Source organism: Arvicanthis niloticus, chromosome 28 (genome assembly GCF_011762505.2).
Source record: "Arvicanthis niloticus isolate mArvNil1 chromosome 28, mArvNil1.pat.X, whole genome shotgun sequence".
Taxonomy (NCBI): domain Eukaryota; kingdom Metazoa; phylum Chordata; class Mammalia; order Rodentia; family Muridae; genus Arvicanthis; species Arvicanthis niloticus.
In genome coordinates this window covers 7,812,181-7,832,996 of record NC_133436.1, presented here as the reverse complement: position 1 = coordinate 7,832,996, position 20,816 = coordinate 7,812,181, and the positions used below count along the sequence as shown (strand labels likewise).

The following is a 20,816-nucleotide window of genomic DNA, read 5'->3' as shown; positions in this document are numbered from 1 at the left end:
TGTTTCTTCTGTGCTCTGTTAAACACAGCAGGATACCTTCAGGAAAGACAAGACTAGGAAGGCAGGAACCATGCCAGATCTCTTCCTCCCAAGGGTTTTTAGCTGATGGGACTTGCTCAGACTCTGTAAGCAGAAGCTCCTAGCCCGCTATCTTGATGGACACAGCTCCGGCACTGCTGCCTTTATATACAATATTTTTTCTTTTTCCTTTGGTCCATAGCAAAAGCTTGGGGTAGTATTAGATTAGTCGGCAAGTCTAAGCCCCACCCTGTAGAGAAGTAGAATTGGGCTCTAATTTCCTCAGAAGGAGCTGTGGTCCTTATGGCCGACCCCACCTTCCTTCCTCTGTCTCCCTGGACAGTTTTTTTTTTTTTTTTTTCAGTTCAGGATGTTCACAGCTTTCCATTCATTTCGGAATCTGACTCTTCATCCAATGCTGGGGCAGGCCTGAAGGTTTCCAGGCGGTTACGAGGCCAGTAGCAGGGAGTGGCAGGGTGCCATTTGTTCACAAGCTTTGTGTAAAGCTGTGGGTGAGACACTAGAATGGGTTCATTCTAGCGAACACTTATTTAATGAACCCATCAGAACCTGAATGACTTGGAGGTTTTTATAATGATTTTTTCTGGTCTGGTCTAGATGGGCTCACATCTACTGTGTTCTACCCTTGAACATGAGCCAGCCTATGCCTTGAAGGGGGCCTTCTGCAGTGAAAGATACCGGTGGTTTAGAGGACCACATGTTTTCCTGCAGCGATCAGCAGAGGGCATTGGGCCCTGCTGAGGGTTGACCTTTGGTGTGTGTCCTGTGCATTGTAACAATCTCCAATGTCATTGGCCATTCTCCAGTATGTATCAATTTTGGCTCCTCCCCTCTCTCCTCCATCTTCCCTTGTGGTCTTGATCCACAAGAAACAAACTGTCCTGTGTAGTCAGCTTCTTGAAATGGTCTTTCTTTTTTTGACTTACCCCAAATTCTTCCACCTCCCTTGGTCTTGCAGACTCCTTGGCTTCTCTGGCTCAGTCTGCAGCTCGGCTTCTGGCTTTGTGATTACTCTGGGGAACCTGAACTCCTTCCTGTTTGGTGAACCATTTACCAATGTGCTCTTTCAGGCTGATGTCATCATCTCTGTGATGTTTCCCACAGTTCTTTTTAGGCCTTATTTCCTCAAGAAGAGGGACCAACTCCTAGTATTTCCCTTCCAAGGAGCATCCCCTATTTTTCTAAACTTTTAAATCAACATAAGCACATGACTTAATTCAACCTCTTGAGACTTTTAATTATTGGGTCTAACAATTTCCCTTGCCATTAGCCGTTTTCAAATTTAATTTCTTTCTAGTCTGACTTAGATTTTCATTATCTACCACCATAAATGCAGCCTGGAAAACACAGATATCCACAGCCCTGTTTACCTGACAACTCTGGGGGAAACCCTAGGCTTAGTAACATGACTTCTACCTTGGGCCTTGTGGTGTTTTGAATGAGAATGGCTCCCATAGTCTCATATATTTGAATACTTTGCCCCCAGTTAGTAGAACAGTTTGGGAAGGATTAGGAGGTGTGGCTTTGTTGGAGTGGGCGTGGCCACATTAGAGTAGGTGTGGCCTTGTTGGAGTAGGTGTGGCCATGTTGGAGGAGGTCTGTCATTGGAGGTGGGCTTTGAGGTTTCCAAAGATTCTCGCAATTCTCACTGCTTCTTTTTTCTGCTTTGTGCTGTGGATCAAGATGTAAGCTCCCAGCTACTGCTCCAATGCCTTGCCCGCCTGCCTGTCTGATAGATGTTATGCTCCTCACCAATACATACATAAACTCCTATCCCTCTGAAACTGCGAGCCTCAAATAAACCCTTCTGTAAGTTGCCTAGGTCATGTGTTTTATCAGAGCAATAGGGCATGAGCCCCGAACTCGGCTGCTCTTCACTGAAATGATGCAATTGACTTCTTAGTCATCCATCACAATTTCCAAACTGATCACACACGTCAGGCAGAGGTGTAAATTTCCCTCGTGGTGTTATGCTGTTTCTCTAGTGGCATGCTTTCTTTACTTTTTTCCCCAATGTGTCCCATCTTCCTTCCACTGGTCAGGGAACAGTGGATGGTAGTTCCCTTTACTATCTGCAGAGCTTGGGAGGAAAGCATGTCCACTCTCCGTGAACCAAAACAAGTTGCCTTCCTCCCTGTGGTTGCAGATCACTGGCACCTGAAAAGCAGGCCTTCTGAGGGCTGTCCAACCCTCATGGACTTCACAGGTGACACCTGCTTTGGGACTCAAATCAAACTTTAGAGTGACTCTATTCATCTGTGATGTTTAAAACTCCTTGCCCAATGACTGAGTTTCTAAGACTGAACTGTGTGAAATCAGAAAAAGAACAAGAAGCTCTAATAAGCATATCAGGAGCTTAGCAGTTAAGAGCACTGGCTGCTCTTGCAGAGGATCCAGGTTCGAGTCTCAGCACCCACACGGTGGCTCACAACCATTTGTGATTCCGGTTCCAGGGGATTTGATGCCTTCCTTTTGTTCTCTGGGAGCACTGCATGGACATGGCACACAGTTATACACACAGGTAAAAGATAATAAATTATAAATTAAAATTTAAGTTATTCTAAATTTCAAGGAGTTTATGTTTTATTTCAGAAGGGAATGGTTAATAGAACTTAGTGATTATTTTGTAGATTTGTGTATGCACATTTGTGTGTGTGAACATGTGTATGCATATGAGTATGTACATGTGTACGTATTTGTGTGTATTTGTACATGTGTGTATGTTTATGTGTATACATGTGTGCATGCTTATGTGTGTACATATTTATGTATATATGTGTTTTCATGTTTGTGTATGTATATATGTATGTGCTAGCATGTGAAAGCGAGAAATCAACCTCAGGTGTTGTGCCTCAGGATATCATCTACCTTGTTTTTGGAACATGTTTCCTCACTGGCCTGGAACATAGACTAGCTGGCCAGTGATGCCAGATTTTCCTGTTTGTGCCTCTATGCAACCCAGCACTAGGATTACAGGTAGATGTCACCATAACCAGCTTTCATTATCTGAGTTCTAGGGACTGAACTTGGCTTTTTGTGCTTCCATGGCAAGTACTTTACCAACTACACTATCCCCTCAACCTAGTGTGGTGGTTTGAATATGCTTGGTCTAGGGAGTAGCACTATTAGGAGATGTGGTCTTGTTTGAGTAGGTGTGCCCTTGTTGGAGGAAGTGTGCCACTGTGGGGGTGGGTAAAAAGAGCTTCTTCTTAGCTGCCAGAGGATGCCAGTCTTCTGACTGCCTTCAGCTCAAGATGTAGAGCTCTTGGCTCCTTCTTGAGCACTGTGTCTGCCTGGATGCTGCCATGCTTCCTGCCATGTGAACGGAACCTCTGAATCTGTAAGCCAGCCCCAATTAACTGTTGTCCCTTATAAGAATTGTCTTGGTCATGGTGTCTCTTCTCAGCAATGGAAACCCTAACTAAGATACCTAGTAATACATTTTTAATCCAAGTCTCAAAATGCCTAGTAAAGACTGATAAAAATAGAAGGAAGTCACACAGGAAGAAGTAATAGTGGGTTTGTATGTCTGTCATGCAGTACTGGATGCAGCTGGGAGCCAGGATCTGTGTCAGCCCTATTAAGTCATGTGTTAGATCGACTCTAGGCTTATTTTAAGTTTTACCCTGTTGCTGCTGCTACTTGATTGTATTGGTGGATGTAAACAATAGTTACAATCAGAAACATGCAATCCTGCTTGTTACAGAAACTCTGAGAAATGTCTGACCATTATTCTTTCTGTAAAAAGGAAAACCCAGGTTGCTAAGACCAAGTTATTTCTCTGAGGACAATGTGACACACATATGTATGAAGGTTTCCTCTTGTTACCTCCTGTTCGTTGTCTGGAGCACACAGGAAAGCTAGAGAGTGTCCCTAGTCCCCAGGAGCCATCGTGCCCCTGTAGAAATAGACTTTCTTCAGAGCCACACTGTAACATGTGCGGCACACTGCCGGTCTTGTGTTTCATCAAAATGTCATTGTCCTCTAATGATCTGCCCTGTTTATATCAGCCATGGAAGAAGTCCAGAAGTGCATGTCATCTCTTCTCCGTGATCCTGAACTTCCCACAAGGAAGTCCTTATGCATCCCACCCCCCCATCATTTTACTGCCTCAGCCTCTGAGACTCTTGTTTCATGTTTCAAGACTGCAGCCTCTTCTCCATAAGTACCTTTTCATATTTCTTATAGTCTCCTTTATTGACTCTGGATGGCAAAGGCCCAAGGACATACTTTCTCCCTCTAACTCATAAGCATTCATTCCTAGCCACCAGGTTGCATATACTGCGCTCTACCACTCTTTCCCGAATTGGCTTCTGGCTCCTCCCTTCTCTCCCTGTCCTCTCTGTTTTTCCATGGCTAGCTCCCGATTATCCTCCGAATTTTCTGCAGTGAAGGTTCCAGGTGAGCTTAGTGTCTATGTGGCTATTCACTGCAATTCAGTGATTGCACTGGTTCTGCCCTCATCCTAACTCAGCCAGCCAGCATCCCTGGATTTGTCTTGACTTTGTCATTTCCCACCAGGCTCCTCCCTCCACACCCTGGATCCAGTATTCATTCTTCAGCCAATAACTATTTATTTAATCACCATTCCCAACATTGCCCAAAGCCCAATGGGGTGTGTAATCCTCTATGTCTTTCTTCTCTTCTTTTTCCCCACCTTTCTGCTTCCTCGGAGGAAGGTAGATTCCCTCTCCTGGATCCACACTCCTCTGTTCACTGATCACCTGTGAGGAATCTGAACTCTTCCTTGGTCATTCTCTCTTTTTAGTTTTATATTTATGCAGGACAGTGACTACCACCACCCATGATATATATTGAACATGCCTATGTCTACATAACAGAACTTACTTTCCCAGCCTAACATGATGCTGTTGGGAATTCCTTTTTTGGTACCTCTATTCATTATAGCCAAGAACTATTTATAGCACACAGTAGGAGCTCAATGATTCATAGCGTACAGTAGGTGCTCAGTATTATCTTCTTTTCCATCTTCCTTGGAATAAAAGGAGAGAAGGAAGTTTGGGTTTTCTAGGACATAGACATCAATATTACAGTGATGTACTTACTATATTGCCATAACTAATCAGGGCAATATTAATTTTGATTATTGCTTGATTAAATTCCAGGAGAATGCAAAGTGGCCCAACTTGCATGCAAATCTAAGAAGATTATTACAGTTGGCTTCTTTCCCTGTTAATTACACAGTGAGTCTGAAATAAATATGGAAACAATTTGCAAACACTGGTGTAAGCTAGAGAGAAGGCTTCATTATCTGAGCAGAACATTTGAGTAACAGTAGTTCTTTCAAGAAGTCTAAGGTTCTCAATGAAAATGGCTTGTGAGGCTGTCATGAGATGAACGCATGGAGGAGCCAAGTAACAACTCATGCCTGTAATGTGGGGAGATGAAGCTCGGACTTGAATAAACATTTATATCTGCAATTCTAGAAGCTTACACTATAAGGAATCAAGGAAGCATACTATGACTTATTAACTTGGTGATGTGGAAAAGACACCAATTGATTATCCTTCCCTGGTCCTTTCTGGTTTTAATCTCATATTGGTAACAGGAAACAGTACTTTGCCATATACACACACTGTGATGGTTGACTTCACTGTCAACTTGATGAATTCTAGAGCCACCTGGGGGATGGGCCTTAGCACATGCCTGTGAGGGATTATCTTGGTTGTACAAATTGAGGTGGGAAGCCACACCCACTGTGGGCAGCACCATTCCCTGGCCTGTATGAGTGGAGAAGACCTGAGCAGCAAGAACCATTCATCCCTCTCTGCTTCTTGAGTGGATGTGACCTGAGCAGCTGCTTCCAGCTTCTGTCTCCTTCACTTTCCTTTCTTTACCCTTGAACTGAGGGGCAGAATAAACCTCGAGTTGCTCTTTATAGGGGTGTCTTATCATAGCAACAAATAAGGAAACTTTGACACCTAACAAACCAAAAGACAACCCAGAATTCATTGGCAAAACAGAGTCAATGAAATTCCAATTGCCCTTGGAATTGGTTAGGGTTGGCAAAGAGTAAGATTCAATATCAGAGTATCAGTTAGGCCAGCCAAAACGTTGTCAATTATTTAGTGTAAGTATTGCAAGGGCAATTTAACACCAACATTAGCATACTGATATAGTCTCTGTAGGTTTCTAAAAGGATTAAGAGAGTTTCAGTTGTCCCTTGGTTTCCATGGGGATTAGTTTCAGTATTCCCACTGTAAACAAAACATCAAGGATACTCAAGTTACATAGGTTGGTGGAGTAGTATTTAGATACTATGTACACATATCCCCCAGTGTACTTTAAATCATTTTCAAATTACTAATAATGCCCAATAGAATGCAAATACTATATATATTATATAATATTTACAAAATTTGTACTAATTTTTATTGTAATATTTTTGTGTTGATATATGTGTGCATGTATATAACTTTTTAGGGTGCATGCACATGTTACAGTATATATGTGGAGGTCAGAGGACAACTTTGAGTGTCAATTTTTACATTTCCCCATGACACTATGGCTGGATGAAAAGGCATTCCAAGGCTTGGTTGACACAGGAGCTGATGTGACTATCCTAAAACAAAGCGATTGGCCTGCCACCTGGCCTCTGACCCCAACCTTAACCAATCTAAGGGGTGTTGGCCAAAGTCAAAATCCACAACAAAGCTCTAAGGTGCTGACGTGGAAAGATAAGGAAGGTAATACAAGGAATATACAACCCTATGTCATCCCAGGCCTTCCCATTAATCTCTGGGGCAGAGATCTGTTATCCCAGTTGGGATTGATTATGTGCAGCCCTAATGAAGTAATCACGGCTCAAATAGTAAACTTTCCCCAGGGAAAGGATTAGGAAAAAGTGAAGAAGAGATTATCTAACTTGGATCAGGCCATAAAGGATCATGAGTTACATCACCTTAATTCTAAAACTTTAAAAATTATGTTTAAAATTACCAGAGAACAAGCTAGACATATTGTTAAACAATGTCAATCATGTGTTACACTTTTACCAGTTCCTCATTTGGGCGTAAATCCAAAGGGACTGATACCAAACAGTATCTGGCAAATGGATGTTACTCATTATAATGAATTTGGCAATCAAAAATATATACATGTATGTGTAGATACATACAGTGGTTTCATTTATGTGACATTACAATCTGGAGAAACAAGCAAGCATGTGATCACTCATATGCTTGCTACAATTGCTGTATTGGGTGTGCCTAAACAGATAAAGACTGACAATGGCCCAGGTTATACAAGCTCCAGTTTCCGCCAATTCTGTGAAAAATTGGGAATACTACATAAAACAGGTATTCCATATAATCCACAGGGCCAAGGTATGGTAGAAAGGGCATATTGAACCATTAAATGTCAATTTGAAAAAATTAAAAAGGGGGAATGGTATCCTACCAAGGGATCCCCCAGAAATATCCTTCATCACATACTCTTTATTTTAAATTTTTAAACTTTGGATTCTGAAGGAAAATCTGCTGCAAATAGATTCTGGCATCCTGATACCAAAAAGAATTTTGTAACAGTCCTCTAGAAAGACCCATTAACTGGAAACTGGAATGGGCCAGATCCAGTGCTTATCTAAGGAAGAGGTTCTGTCTGCATATATTCCCAAACTGCAGATGCTGCACGCTGGCTGCCAGAGAGCTTGATCAAACAAATAGATAACAATAACAAATCCAGGGAGGAGAAACTCCCTGAGAAGCATATTTTTCTTCGCAGAAAACATGAAGATGCTTCTCAACTGCCTTCAGACTGGAACAGATCAACCAGCAAACCTGACTTGGGAAGTCCCCAGTGTGGAAGCCACCCATACCTCCAGGGTGGCTCTATTGAACTCTTAGTTTCCCAACTTATTATTTAGTGGAGAACATTATTTAGACCCAGGAGAAAACTCACTACCACAGTTACTATAGTTGTTTTTTGGGTTTGAGATTGACTGGAGCAGGAATGGAGATTTCCTTACTTGTTTTGTTAAGATCAAAGCTATGATCAGTTCTGTATTTCTATAGATTTAGATTCTGCTATAACACGTTTATAAACAGAATAGAAGAGGCTTATACTTTTTACTCCTCAGACAGAGGGAGTTATGTGTTGCCCTTAAAAAAGAGTGTTGCTGTTATACTAACTATTCAGGCATTGTTAAGTCTCTTGTCTCTTGGGTCCATGCTGTTCAACAAACTGATGGCTTTTGTATAGATGCTATTCAAATGAAACCCATACAGGTCCATTATTACAGGCTGGAAGTAGGGATTTGTAAAACCTCTGTCATCAAGACTAATGAGGATTAACCCCTAACTTACGCACTAAGCCAGATAGTCAAAAATGGGTAAGAGAACACTTCAAGACCCTTGCCCCTAAAAAGGGAGGCCTCACCATCCTATGACAGGAGCTCAACCAATGGCTGTTGAGTATCCAAAGACAGGAAAGGGAGGCTGGGGTCATTTGATCCAACCTAAGACAGGCACGGTTTCTGTAAGTTTTCCCAGCCTTCCTTTTTGAAAAAAAAATTTAAAAAGGGGGACCTGTGGGGAGCCGACAGAAGGCGGCTATCATCCTTGCAGCCATCTTGAGCCATATACCCTGATAAGAGATTTGATTACATCAGCCTGCAACAGCTGAGCACACTCTGATAACATCTTGCTTTAGATAACCAGGATCTTCCCTTGGGTGTGTGAGACTTAAGGGCATGACTTAGAGATCAGATTTAGATACAAGGCCTAAGGGCATGACTTAAAGGCATGACTTAGAGGCGTGGCTTAGAAGTGAGACATATAAAAGGTGAGAGGCAAACAGAAGAAAGCAACAGATTATTAGGCACTTGAGAGTACAACTTGGAGTTAGTTATTAGGCATTAGTTCAGTACAACTTAGAACTAGGAATTAGGTTAGAGAGTACAACTTAGAGTACAACTTGGAGTAGGAATTAGGCATTGAGGAAGAAGACATTTGGACTAGAGAACTCAGAAGAGATTAATATTAGGTATTAGGCACTTAGCACTTGGAAGAAGTAACTTGGAACTTGGAGGCACTAGGGACTAGGAACTAGGGACTAGGAACTCAAGACTAGGGACTTGGAGAGAAGAAGAGAGACTAAAGAATAAACGGGATTGAATCACACTCTGTCTAGTCTCCATTCTCTCTCTTGCTGAACCCTGACCCGAGCAGCTTGGGGCAGTAACAAGTTAGTCCCCAAGGCTTTTGGCAGTGCGGGTTCCAACACTGACAGTGAGGCCCAAGACATTTTGGCCCCCAAACGTGGGGCAGCTCGGGCCGCAACATTTGGGGCAGGGTCCCTTTGTCACACATGGCTGTTGTTGGCTAGCCTGGAGGTTCCCCTGTCCTGCTGTAGAGACACTGGGATTAACTATTGTGTCTAGCTTTACATGGGTCCTGGAGGCTCAAACTGAGGCCACACTTGCACAGCAAGTGGCTTAATACTCTGGGTCATCGTCTCAGTCTTTTTGTTGCTGATTTGTTTCCTAAATATTTTTATTTTGTGATTGTCTGAATCTACAGATACAAACCCAGCAATACAGAAAGCCAATTTTGCTTTATGTAGTCAAAAGTATAAGCAAGAATATGTTTGTGTGCATGTGCGCGTGTGTGTATGTGTATATACCATCCTTTTTATGTCATGTAGTCACCTGCACATAGAGAGTGGCTGCCATAAAGTATTAGCAACACACTGGGTACACAGGAACCTGCATACCCACTCACAGATTTATCAGGAGTGTCTGTACCTATTGATCCCTTAGGCATGATTTGTCTCTGTATTTGTTTGTTCGTGTGCCACTATGCAGGGCCTGCTTACTACTCCAGTCTTGAGATGAAATGCTCTGGCAGGGAGCAGATGTACCAATTAATAACCTGTCAGGTCTGATGGCTAGAGGAGGGAGAATGTTTCTCTGGCATGACTTTCTTTCCTATTTCAGGGTGCTGTGGGTCAGGAGACACATGCTGCCTCCCCAGGGAGGGTCCAAACTGTCTCATTAGTGTCTATCTTTCATGACACTATGATGTGGCTTTTGGAAGGATGACTCACCTGCTCTTCTCCAAGGATCCTGAAGTGATGGAGCTCTTTAATCAGAGAGTTGGGACAGCCAGCTGTGGGAGAGGAGAATTAATCACAAAAGTGTCGCTGTCATTCTGCATGGTGGTCCCTTTCTTATATACCCTTGTGACTACCAACAGCTGATGCCTGTGCCGAAAAGGACATAAACATGCACTTTCAAACACATGTCTCACCAACCACAAAGATTCTAGACCTTCAAAGGAGAGGTGGCCTCTGCCTGGGCTCAGACCGTCATTCTTTAGGAAAAGGCCTGCATGTGAATCCAGCCTGGCCTGTTCCCTTCCCTCGTTCTGTCACTTATAAATGTGCCCTCATACAAAGCTGGAGTCTGTGGGGCTGGGAGGGGACAGTCGGTGATTCTAGGTTATCACATGCTGATCCAATGGTATTTCCTGACCGCCAGGGCTGGTGTTCTGTTCATTACAGCTTAGGATTGGAGGCATCCTATCTTAGCAGTATCTGTTGAGGTTTAGAAACTTCCACCACCTTCAAGTTCCCTCAGTCGTCAGGCTTCCCCATTGTCTTCCTTTAGTCATAAAATGAGATAAATAAATCTTATACGCATACTACATTTATAGAAGTACACATCCGTGAATGCTTTGTATCAGCTAAGACAGGTTCCGTCCCTACCTTCTCAACGGAATTATTCCACAGCGTTAAGTTGGAGTCATTCATAATATTAACTCCAGAAAGAAATTTGATATTAAAAACCTGTTCCTCTGAGATAAGCCCCACGGATAGCATAAATTCATTGACATTTCCATGAAGGAAATTGGATCATGTGTGGAACCCATCAAAGAAGCCACTGAGACAATTCTCCTTCACTCGGCACCAGGAGGAGAGAGAAGAGCAGAAAGGACTGAGAGGTTTTTTTGTTTTTTTTTTTTTTTGTTTTTTTTGTTTTTTTGTTTTTGCATGAGGGCAGGTTAAGGAGCGATGAGATTTGCCATCACATAGGTGAACGAGGTGTTTGTGCATTGTTCTAGACAGTAGGATGGAATTACAGGGTAGGGTAGTGAAGAGAGGTGTCCACATAGGGCTGAATATTGACACGGGATATGAAAGGAGATTTGGTATGATGATAATTCTATGCATTAACTTGACTGGTCAAGGTGATACCCAGAGAGGAGGCAAAACGGGCTGTTTCTAGCATTTGAATTGGTGGGTTGAGATAGGTTACTTCTCTGCCTGTGAAATGAGCCAATTCAAGCAAGATTGGAGTATCTTAAATGCAGGCTTATTGGGAAGATGCTCTTAAGTTCACTGGACCTAAGGAAGAAGGCGGGGGGGGGGGTTGCCATGGTGAGAGAGGGGGTGTTAAGGGGGAGAGAGAGAGAGAGAGAGAGAGAGAGAGAGAGAGAGAGAGAGAGAGAGAGAGAGAGCATGTGCAGAGAGTGAAGAGGAGAAGAGTGAGAGAGAACAAAAATGTCTGGATAATATAGGGAAGAGTTTTTGGGGGAAGGGCAGCCCAGCTTCTGGGCTGGAAAGTTTAAGGTTGGGGGCAGGGTATGCCTGGTAGGGACTGAGGGATGCTGGGAGAACCTGGAGGCCATCTCTGCTTTGCTATGTAAAATATGCACCTCAGTGATTTGATGATTTGCCCTCACCTATTGAGTGGGCACCATAGCCCACCCAGGGTACTTGACATGAGCAGCAGGAGAAGATGGTAAGGCAAGCCGGGGCCTTCTGGACCCAGGGCACAGTCCTTTTCTTGCCCTCAGATCTCAGAGCCTCTGGTGAGTTATATCCCTCCTTCCTGGTTTTCTGGCCTGAGAGGGAAGATTGAGACTTCTCAGCTTCCATACCCATGTGCAGCAATTCCAACATATCCTCTCCCAGATGTTTTTGTGGGTGCTAATCCTCCTCATTGCCGACTCGACTGGATGTTGAATCAGCTAAAACCCAAGCCAGTGGGCTGTCCTGTGAGGGCCTTTCTCCTCCAGGCTGCCTCCAGGTTATCTGTAGCAGAAGACCTGCTGTAACCATGAGGAGCACCTTCCAGTCTCAGCTCAGATCCAAGGACAGGGAAAAGGGAAGCTTTTCCTGCTTGCCCTCACTTTTTCTCGAAAGTCCATCTCTCCCGAGGCTGCTGCATTCATTCAGTGGTATTAAAACCTACGTCTACAAGCTTCCAATGTGGATTAAAGACTAGTGACTCTTCAGTCCCACACTGGAAATATTGAGACACTCAGCCTTAAGGACTGAGCAAATTTCAGCCTCTCCAGTATGAGGCAGTCATTGTTGAATTACTCAGACAACATCCTGTAAGCTATGCAATAAATCTTGTGCATGTGTGTGTGTGTGGGGGTGTGCATGTGCATGTGCATGTGCATGTGCATGTGCATGTGTGCATATGTGCGTGCGTGCAATGTGTGTGCAAGAACCCTAACTAATATAGTGACCCCCACTTATCTATCCTACTAGTTTTTCCGAGATGCCTTAGTAATATACTTGGGTTAGTTCCAGTTCTGAATTTCTGTGGCCATGGCCAGCACTGGTACACATTTAGTCTTGTATGTTATAGAACACTTCATAGTGACAAGGTGGTTTATAAATATTCACTGAGGCAGTACCAGTGATTTTTTTTTAATTAAAGGAAATGAATGAAAGTCCAGAGGCAAATATTTTGGAGGAAAACCTAATAAATTAGTTGTCAAAGTCATATCCAATATCATGAAGGAGGTGGTTTGACTTCTTGGAGTGAGAGCTGAGTGGGTTCTGTAGCAGGAGGCAGAGGAGCCTTGCCAGTGAGGCTCTGCTTGTGGGGCTTCTCATTTCTGGGCTGCTGTTTGGATGAGCATCTGAAGAACTAGCTGAAGTGCATGTGCACTTTGATTGGCAGTGTAGCTGAGAAGTGCTATGGAAACTCAGCCACACACCAGTCTTCCTACTTCAGAGCTCTTCCGGAGCAGGAGTGAGGGCTTACTTTTCTGAAACAGTGATGGAAACAGAGGCGGATAGGATGCAAGAGATACATCGTCATGGAGGTTTAACAGTCCCAAGGTCTGCGCTGAGGGAAGGAAAAGTGGCTAAGGGAGAAGAGCTGGGAAACTAGGTGTGGTCCATAACTCAGGGAGGCAGGTGGAGATGGAGAGGGAGGCAGCTGCACTGCCAATCAAGTACCACACGCACCGTAGCTAGGTCTTTAGATGTTCATCAGAACAGTAATCTGGAAATGACTGTTTAGCATCAGTGGGACAGCAGTGTTCGCCATAGTAAATTAACAGTTTGCTTGCTCTGGTCTTATAGTTTTATCTGCATCCCGCTTACAAGTTTTTACTTTGGCCTTTTAGTTACATAAGCGTAAAATATTTACACCTCAGTTTATGTCTAGGCATACTTAAAAACGTAATCACAAAAATGATCTGTCCAATCTAGAGATTTTAGAGTTCTTTTCTCCTTTAATAAGCCTCGGTTGACAACACTCAAAATGGAGAAGAAAAAAAATGGTCTTCCCTTATTTTTATGTCAGATAAAACAAGAAACAATTTGAAATGAGCTCATCTTCAGAATTTATATTCAGGTGCTCTCTTAAGGCACAAGGATTGATGTCAATGATAGCTCAAAGATAAACATTCTGAACTCAAGGCCTAACAAGTATCTTTAGCACCTGTGAGATGTCACAAACTCCAACACACAAGGATGGGTACAGCATATATTGAGAAGTGGCTAGAGTCGAGGTGTTTGAGACATGCATGGAGTAATACCCATTGGCTGTGACCAATGTGGGGACATAAATTAGGGAAGTGATAGGTACAGACTTAGTGTAAAGATGGCGCTTAAAACCCCAAAAGCTAGACATGTATGCTAGGTGCACAGTGTCAGTGTAAGGGATGTGAAATTTTGTTTGGCTAAAACTGGGTCAAGTTCTAACTAAAATACTACAAAAAGAGAAAGTTTTGAAGGACAAGATGCATGCCCAATAGCAAGAAATACAAAGAATCTGCTAGGCCTTTAATCTTACTCGGATCACCATGAGCCTGCGGAGAGCATTTGTAAGGCTGTGTGCTCAGCAGCTGTGGTCCAAATGAAGACTGTGTGGCCGCCGCTTTAGTGAGCCTCGTGACCAAGGATTAGTGTCTTCTATGAGTCTCCCTGGTTTGGCTTCAAATCTTCTCCTTGTCTCAATCTCTTCTAACACGCTCCTGTGTGTTCCTATGACAGCGCTCTCCCATTCACAGATAAACTCACTAATTGTCAGGGCATCCTCTTTCCGCATCTTATTTAGGTTAATGGGAGGCAGGAAAAAATGGGAGGGAGTCGAAGAGGAAAAATGTGGGGTGGATCTCACCACACTACTTTCTTTTCATTTGTCTCAACTGTCCTTCTCAGCTCCTCAAAGACCCAACTTACCCTTTCTTCCCCCTCCTCCATCTCCACCACACTGAGTTTGTTTAACTGTATATTTAAATATTCCTCCTTAGAAATCCAGCCTAGAGTTCCTACCTCCTTTCTTTTGACTTTTCCTTTCATCTAATTTTCAGAAAAGAATAGCTGACAGCCACTGTCACCACTGGATATAGCAGGTAGAGGTGCGTATTATAAGAAAATATCAAAACTGGGTGCTTCATTGTTTCTGACCCTGATTTCGGCCTGACTGGAGTTCTGTTCCAGCTACTTTGTTTTCTGTAGATGATTGGATATGCCTCTGAATGAATACGCTAATGTAAACATCGGTTTCTTTATCATAATATCTGCTTTGAACCGGTGTTTTGAATGCATATAAAAGAAAGCAAGATGCTTCCGCAACATGAAAAAAAAAAAAAAAAAAAAAAAAAAAAGGCAAGTAAGCACAATTTTTGCTAACACCATTAACGCTGTTCCATAGCTAAAGCTACTTATCTTAGAATGGTTTCTGTCTTTAAAGGGGAAGCAGCTATTGATAGAATCACACCATCCATCATGCAAAGCAGCAGTGGTTGGGCTTCTTGTACCACAGTTCTGACATGTAAAGAGTTGGAAGTTGATACATTCATCCTTACAAGAAGAGTGGTCTTGAAAAACCAAATATCAACCACTTCTCTTGGGCCCATAGGAGAACTGATGTCACCGGGTAAGACACTTCTTACCATACAGACAGACAGGCCAGATATGCCAACCAGGGTCATAACCGTATAGGCAGGATTAGGTGTTGATTCTGATCTGCCCCAGGTGTAGTGTAGAGTAGTTAGGAGTAAGAAACATCCTGGAGACCAGTCACCTATGGACTTTTCTGGTCTGTACACCCAAGGGCTTCTGAGGATCTGTGGCTCTTCAAAACAAAAGTTTACTGCTTAGGAAAAAGGACACAGACAGCCCTTTCTCCCTAGCCTGCCTGTCTCTACACCGGCTTAGGTAGAGGTGGGGCAGTCAGCAAGAGTGAAGGCTTCCTGGAAACAGAGAATCTCAAATCCATGGATAAGGGCTAAATATCACAAGCTATTTCAAAGGTTAAATTCCTAAGTACCAGCCCTCTTTCAGAGATTGAAGGACAGACTCGTAGCTAGAAGATTGTAATCTGTGCCCCATTCACCGCATATTAATTTACTAAGAGGATTCCAGGAGACTGACAGCGGATTCTGGTTGCAAGAGCAGCATTGCACAGAAGCGGAAGCAATCCCAGAGGTGGGCTGAAGACAAGGCTCAGTAGTGATAGAGCACTTGTTATCACGCAAGAGACCTTGGGTTCTATCTAGTTCTCTCACCAGAAGAGAAAGCAGAGACAGACAGACAGACAGAGAGAGAGAGAGAGATCTGAAAACTCTGCCACTAGCCAGCACATGACACATGACACATAGCCTGCATCTTTAGCACCTTAACACATATCATCATATCAAAGATCTAGATGCTTCCGTTCCTAGTTCCCCAAATACCATGTCCACGTCTCAGCAAAAAGATTAATCAAAGCCACTCTAACAGGCAAGTAAAAACACAGCACAAAGAGACAAGACAAACAGGAGAAACTGACTCAGGCAGGCCACTGATTGTGGGATTAACAAGTAGAAAAAATTATCCAAAGACTAATACATCAAGGGTGTTAATGAAACAGGGGACTACTCGCAGGAACAGATGTGACACAGCAGAGGTGGTTGCTAAGGAGTTGAGTGCTGTAATGGAATAAGGGACGCCTTTGATGGGCAGAAGTTTGAAGGAAAGTCAAAAGAGACTTGCCAAATAGAGATGGAAAGAAAGATAGGAACATCTAAGAACTGTGTGAGAACATCTCCAAATTCTACAAAGGCAGGAATGGCCACAAGGAGAAAATTATCTCCTTTGGATAAAGAGAGTGAGACCCTGGCCTGGGCGGAGATGTGATGTTCCAGCCGGGCAGGTCAATCACCTGGCTAAGGGAGCATCCCTCAGGACTGTTAGGTCAATGTCCCACTCTCTTGACTAGAAGGAAATGATTTTTCCCTTAAGACATTCAGTGCTCCTGGGACACAGAGAGGCGCATCTGTATCACCATAAAGAGAAGAAAGGTACTGTGCACCATCAATAGTTCAAACGACAAGTGAGAGCTTTCTAAGATTAGCAACAGATCCTCGGTGTGTAGAGACAAGAAAAGCTGCCGAAGGAGGGTAATAAATGTCAGTTTTACTCAGCTCTTATGCCTAGGAACCACAACAATGACCTACATGTAAAGACATTCCTAAGAGTGCAATAGTGGCAGCCATATCTTGGCAGTAACCAATGAATACCTAGTTATAGATTTAATTTTTGCCTAACGAGGGAAACCATGCCTGGCACTAGAAACCTAGTCAACTACTCATGGCTAGTAAAGTCATGGATCTTAGAGGGGAGCCTATGACTTCCACTTGACTAGACCATCAAATGGTCAGAATGCAGCGAATAGCTCTTGGATTCAAGGCTCAGGGAATATCTCTGAAGCGGTGGTGGTGGAAAGATTCTAAGAGGTGGGGGACCAGAAGTCTGGTGTGAAATTGTATCTCTTAGAGACAGACATCTACAATACCTCGGCAATATGGTCGCCTAAACAAGATTTGAACGAATACGATACAACAGTCATCTGGAAGGGGGATCTTACAGGACCTACCTCTAAATGAAGAGCCAAGGAATACTCAGAGCAAGAGAATTAGTCTTTCTTAGAGACGGTTCCCCCTAACTAGTTATCCAATACCAAGTGGTCATTCCTGAAATCAAATATACTCGAGTAACAGTGAATGGACTCAGCAGGTTATATATATATACACACACACACAAATATATATAATATATATAAACAAATATACATATATATATATATATATATTTGTTTTTTTCGAGACAGGGTTTCTCTGTGTAGCCCTGGCTGTCCTGGAGCTCACTCTGTAGACCAGGCTGGCCTCGAACTCAGAAATCCGCCTGCCTCTGCCTCCCAAGTGCTGGGATTAAAGGCGTGCGCCACCACCGCCCGGCTCAGCAGGTTATATTTATATATTTATACATGTGTGTACACATAGAAACACATGTCATAGTAAATAAATAATTAAAAGATAATTTTAAAAAGGCCATCAATATCAACTTGAGGGGGAGTGAGGGACAGGACATGAAAGGGGTTAGAGGTAGAAAAGGGAAGAGGGGGATTTTTTTAAACTATATTTTAATTAAAAAATGTAAACACAAATGATCATGTATGCCTAGGAATATACAGTTTGAATACAGTCTTTGTCTTCTAAGTGCAAATGACTGACCATCCAGGCCAGGGTGAGAGATAAAGAATAAAAAACTTATCTGTCCTGTCAGTCAATGTTTTCGTATCTCAGACGTGATTTTAAATAACTCAGCAAGCAAGCATGTGCATGTGCATGAGTGTGTGTGTGCACTGCTGTATGTGTATGTGCACACATCTTATTTCCTTACAGGCCATGTCGAAGCAAAGCTAACCTCAAAGGGACAGCAGAGCTGCACACACAGTGGAGGACTGAGGCTGAGCCTGTAGAGAGGACTCAGACTGGAACCACGGAGATGGACCGTCCCACTCAAACCATTGTTGAAATGTCAAAAGAACTTTCTCAACAGCCGTGAGGCTGCCAGATGCAATCTGGTGATTCTGTTCATGTCAGTGGCAATCAGATTGAAATTCTGGATTTCACGGACATGCTGGCATTTAATTGTCCTGTGATTAGAGACAGATTACATAACATGTAGCATTGTTCTGAAGAATGACAGAGCTTGCACTTGGATTGACCTCTCCTTCAGCATGGAATTACTGCTCTTGGCATCATGACACATCGCCTGACAGACTGTTTCCATGCTCCAAAGACTGGGCCAGGGGTCTCCTAACAAATCCCATTTTAGTAGCAAAGAGTGTTTCTTATTACTAGAAAGATTTTTCTGGACCTTAGTTCTAGATATGGGGTGACTAAAACCATATCCATTCTTTTTATGCAATTGTTCTGCTTCTCTTCCCTGTGAGTTTCCTGAACTCATCTGGATGGAATACACACAGATGTTCATATCCCTGTCACTTCTCTGCCTCTCAGGTTTCACCTTGAGGTGAGCAGCCATTTCCAACTGAAATGAGGTGGCTGTCTCTATATTTGCTCATGGATTTAGTGTCAGACACTGGACCAGATGCTGGAGAGCTGGAGGTGGAGATGAACCAGACCCTATCTGTGATCTCACAGAGCTTCGTCCAGAGAGGCTGTGCCTGGGCCTTTGCATGGCCAGGTATCCTAGCCCACAGCTCACCCCCTTCCTCTTTTAAGTCCTCATCTAATATTCCACAGTGTGAAGCATCCTGCCTTGGCAACCTACTCTATAAACTCAGACTGCAAGAATGAATCTAACTTCATGTCACAAGTTGCTTTCTATTTATTAAAACTCATCTCCTATAGCTTCTCAGTTTAGGAAGCAAGAGACCACTCCCTTCTTGTCGCCTGAAGTTTGCTAGTCTGTGTTGAAGAGATTGCACAAGCCACGCCCAGTTTTCCTGGGGCTCTCCCTCTTAGCAGGCAAGGCAATGCTTCAGTAAACTCACTTTTCTTTGGCTCACCTGTCTTTTGTTAAAGGGACGTATCGATTTGTGTGCTTACTGAAGGGCGAGAGAGAGATTTCTTCCCTATTGCAGCATCATTTTCTGTCTGAATACTCAGAAGTTCTAATGAACGAATTGTTAAACATGTTTTGCCCTCTGACAAATACATCTTCCGGAAAGTGTGGAAGGCGGCCACACTGGTTTTGTTTTTTGTTGTTGTTGTTTTTTGTTTTTTTTGTTTTTTCCCCAGACTTCTTGCAGGCTGCTCCTCAATGCTGCTGAATTGCATAGCCAGACCTGGCCCTTGGCCCTCTTCCTACTCGACTAGCTCCCAGCTCCCTCTGTCCTCAAGAGGCATCACACACACCTGTAACTAGCAGTCTTCCCCTGAAAGTCCAGTCTGGCCACTGCTTCCAGGATTATCGGAGGTGACATTAAGAAGGGTTTAGGTGCCCTGGAATTCTGAGGGAGACTTAAGAGTAAAGGACTAAGGGGCTTCTGACAGGGGCCTTTCTCAGAAGGTGCTGCTGAAGTGGTCTCTGTCAGTGGTCACTCTTTTCCACAAGGTTGCAGAAGCTCACATTAGCTCAACCGCCCCTTCTGAAAGTTTTCCCTTCATTTCTTCTGTCTTGGCGTCTTTTGCTTTCTCTTTATATCATCCAACCACTGTTCTGTCTGCAGTACCTTCTACCAGTTCCTTCCAGTTCTTTCTCCACAGGTGTGGAGCTACGTTGGCAGAGCCACTGAGCCCAGCCTGTCTTTCGCTATCAGCTCAACATTGCAGCTGCGTGGTCAGCTGTCATCTTGACGTCAAGAAGCCCCGTGGCTGGCACATCTGCTCACTGGCCAATGAGATCCTCCATTCAGTTCTGGTGAGTCCGAGCTGGTTCTTCATGGTGTCCCATTGCTGTATTCCTTCGTAAGTGCTCACACTGTTTTGGTTTGTATGGTTTTGTGCTTGTAGTTGATGGCTGAAGTTCATAGCAAACTCATTGCTTTTCAAACTTTAGATTTCATTGATAGGTTATTTCTCCACTTCCGAAATGAGGCAATTCAAGCCAGATTAGATTACATTAAAGGTAGGTTTACTGGGAAGCTGCACTCAGGTGAGTTCACTGGCCCCAAGGATTGAGGCCAGGGGAGTTACCATGGAGAGAGAGAGAGGGAGAGGGAGAAGAGAAAGAGAGAAAGCCTACTCACACAGATAGAAGAGAAGGAGAAGGAAGAGGAGAAAGAGGAGAAGGAGGAGAAGAAAAAGAAGGAAAGAAAGAAGAGAGAGAATGAGAGAGAGAGGGGGAGAGAGAGGGGGAGAGAGAGGGGGAGAGAGAGGGGGAGAGGGAGAAGGAGAGGGGGAGTAGGGGGGGAAGGGGGAGGGGGAGAGGGAGAGAGGGAGAGAGGGGGAGAGGGAGGGGGAAAGGGGGAGAGGGAGAGAGGGAGAGAGGGGGAGAGGGAGGGGGAAAGGGAGAGAGGGAGAGAGGGAGAGGGAGAGAGGGAGAGAGAGGGAGGGAGAGAGGGAGAGGGAGGGAGGGAGAGAGATGGAGGGAGAGAGGAGAGAGGGGGAGGGGGAGAGGGAGAGAGGGAGAGAGGGAGAGAGGGAGAGAGGGAGAGAGGGAGAGAGGGAGAGAGGGAGAGAGGGAGAGGGAGAGGGAGAGGGAGGGAGAGGAGGCTCTGGGGGAAGGGCAGCCCAGCTCCTGGGCAGAAAGTAGGGTATGTTAGGTAGAGACTA

At 43.9% G+C, this 20,816-nt stretch overlaps 1 protein-coding gene across 5 annotated transcripts in view; it reads right to left on the bottom strand.

The window, feature by feature from the left end:
* Prkn (parkin RBR E3 ubiquitin protein ligase) overlaps nt 1-20,816 on the bottom strand; it is a 1,141,511-nt gene that overhangs the window by 203,763 nt on the left and 916,932 nt on the right. For 4 of the 5 annotated variants that reach the window (XM_076926642.1, XM_076926645.1, XM_076926643.1 and 1 more), the window contains one exon: nt 10,105-10,166. In XM_076926642.1, coding sequence (XP_076782757.1) covers nt 10,105-10,166 — 62 coding nt within the window. Of the gene's footprint in view, nt 1-1,001; nt 1,074-10,104; nt 10,167-20,816 lie in introns of those variants that run through there. The other variant, XM_076926646.1, reaches the window with a different exon arrangement.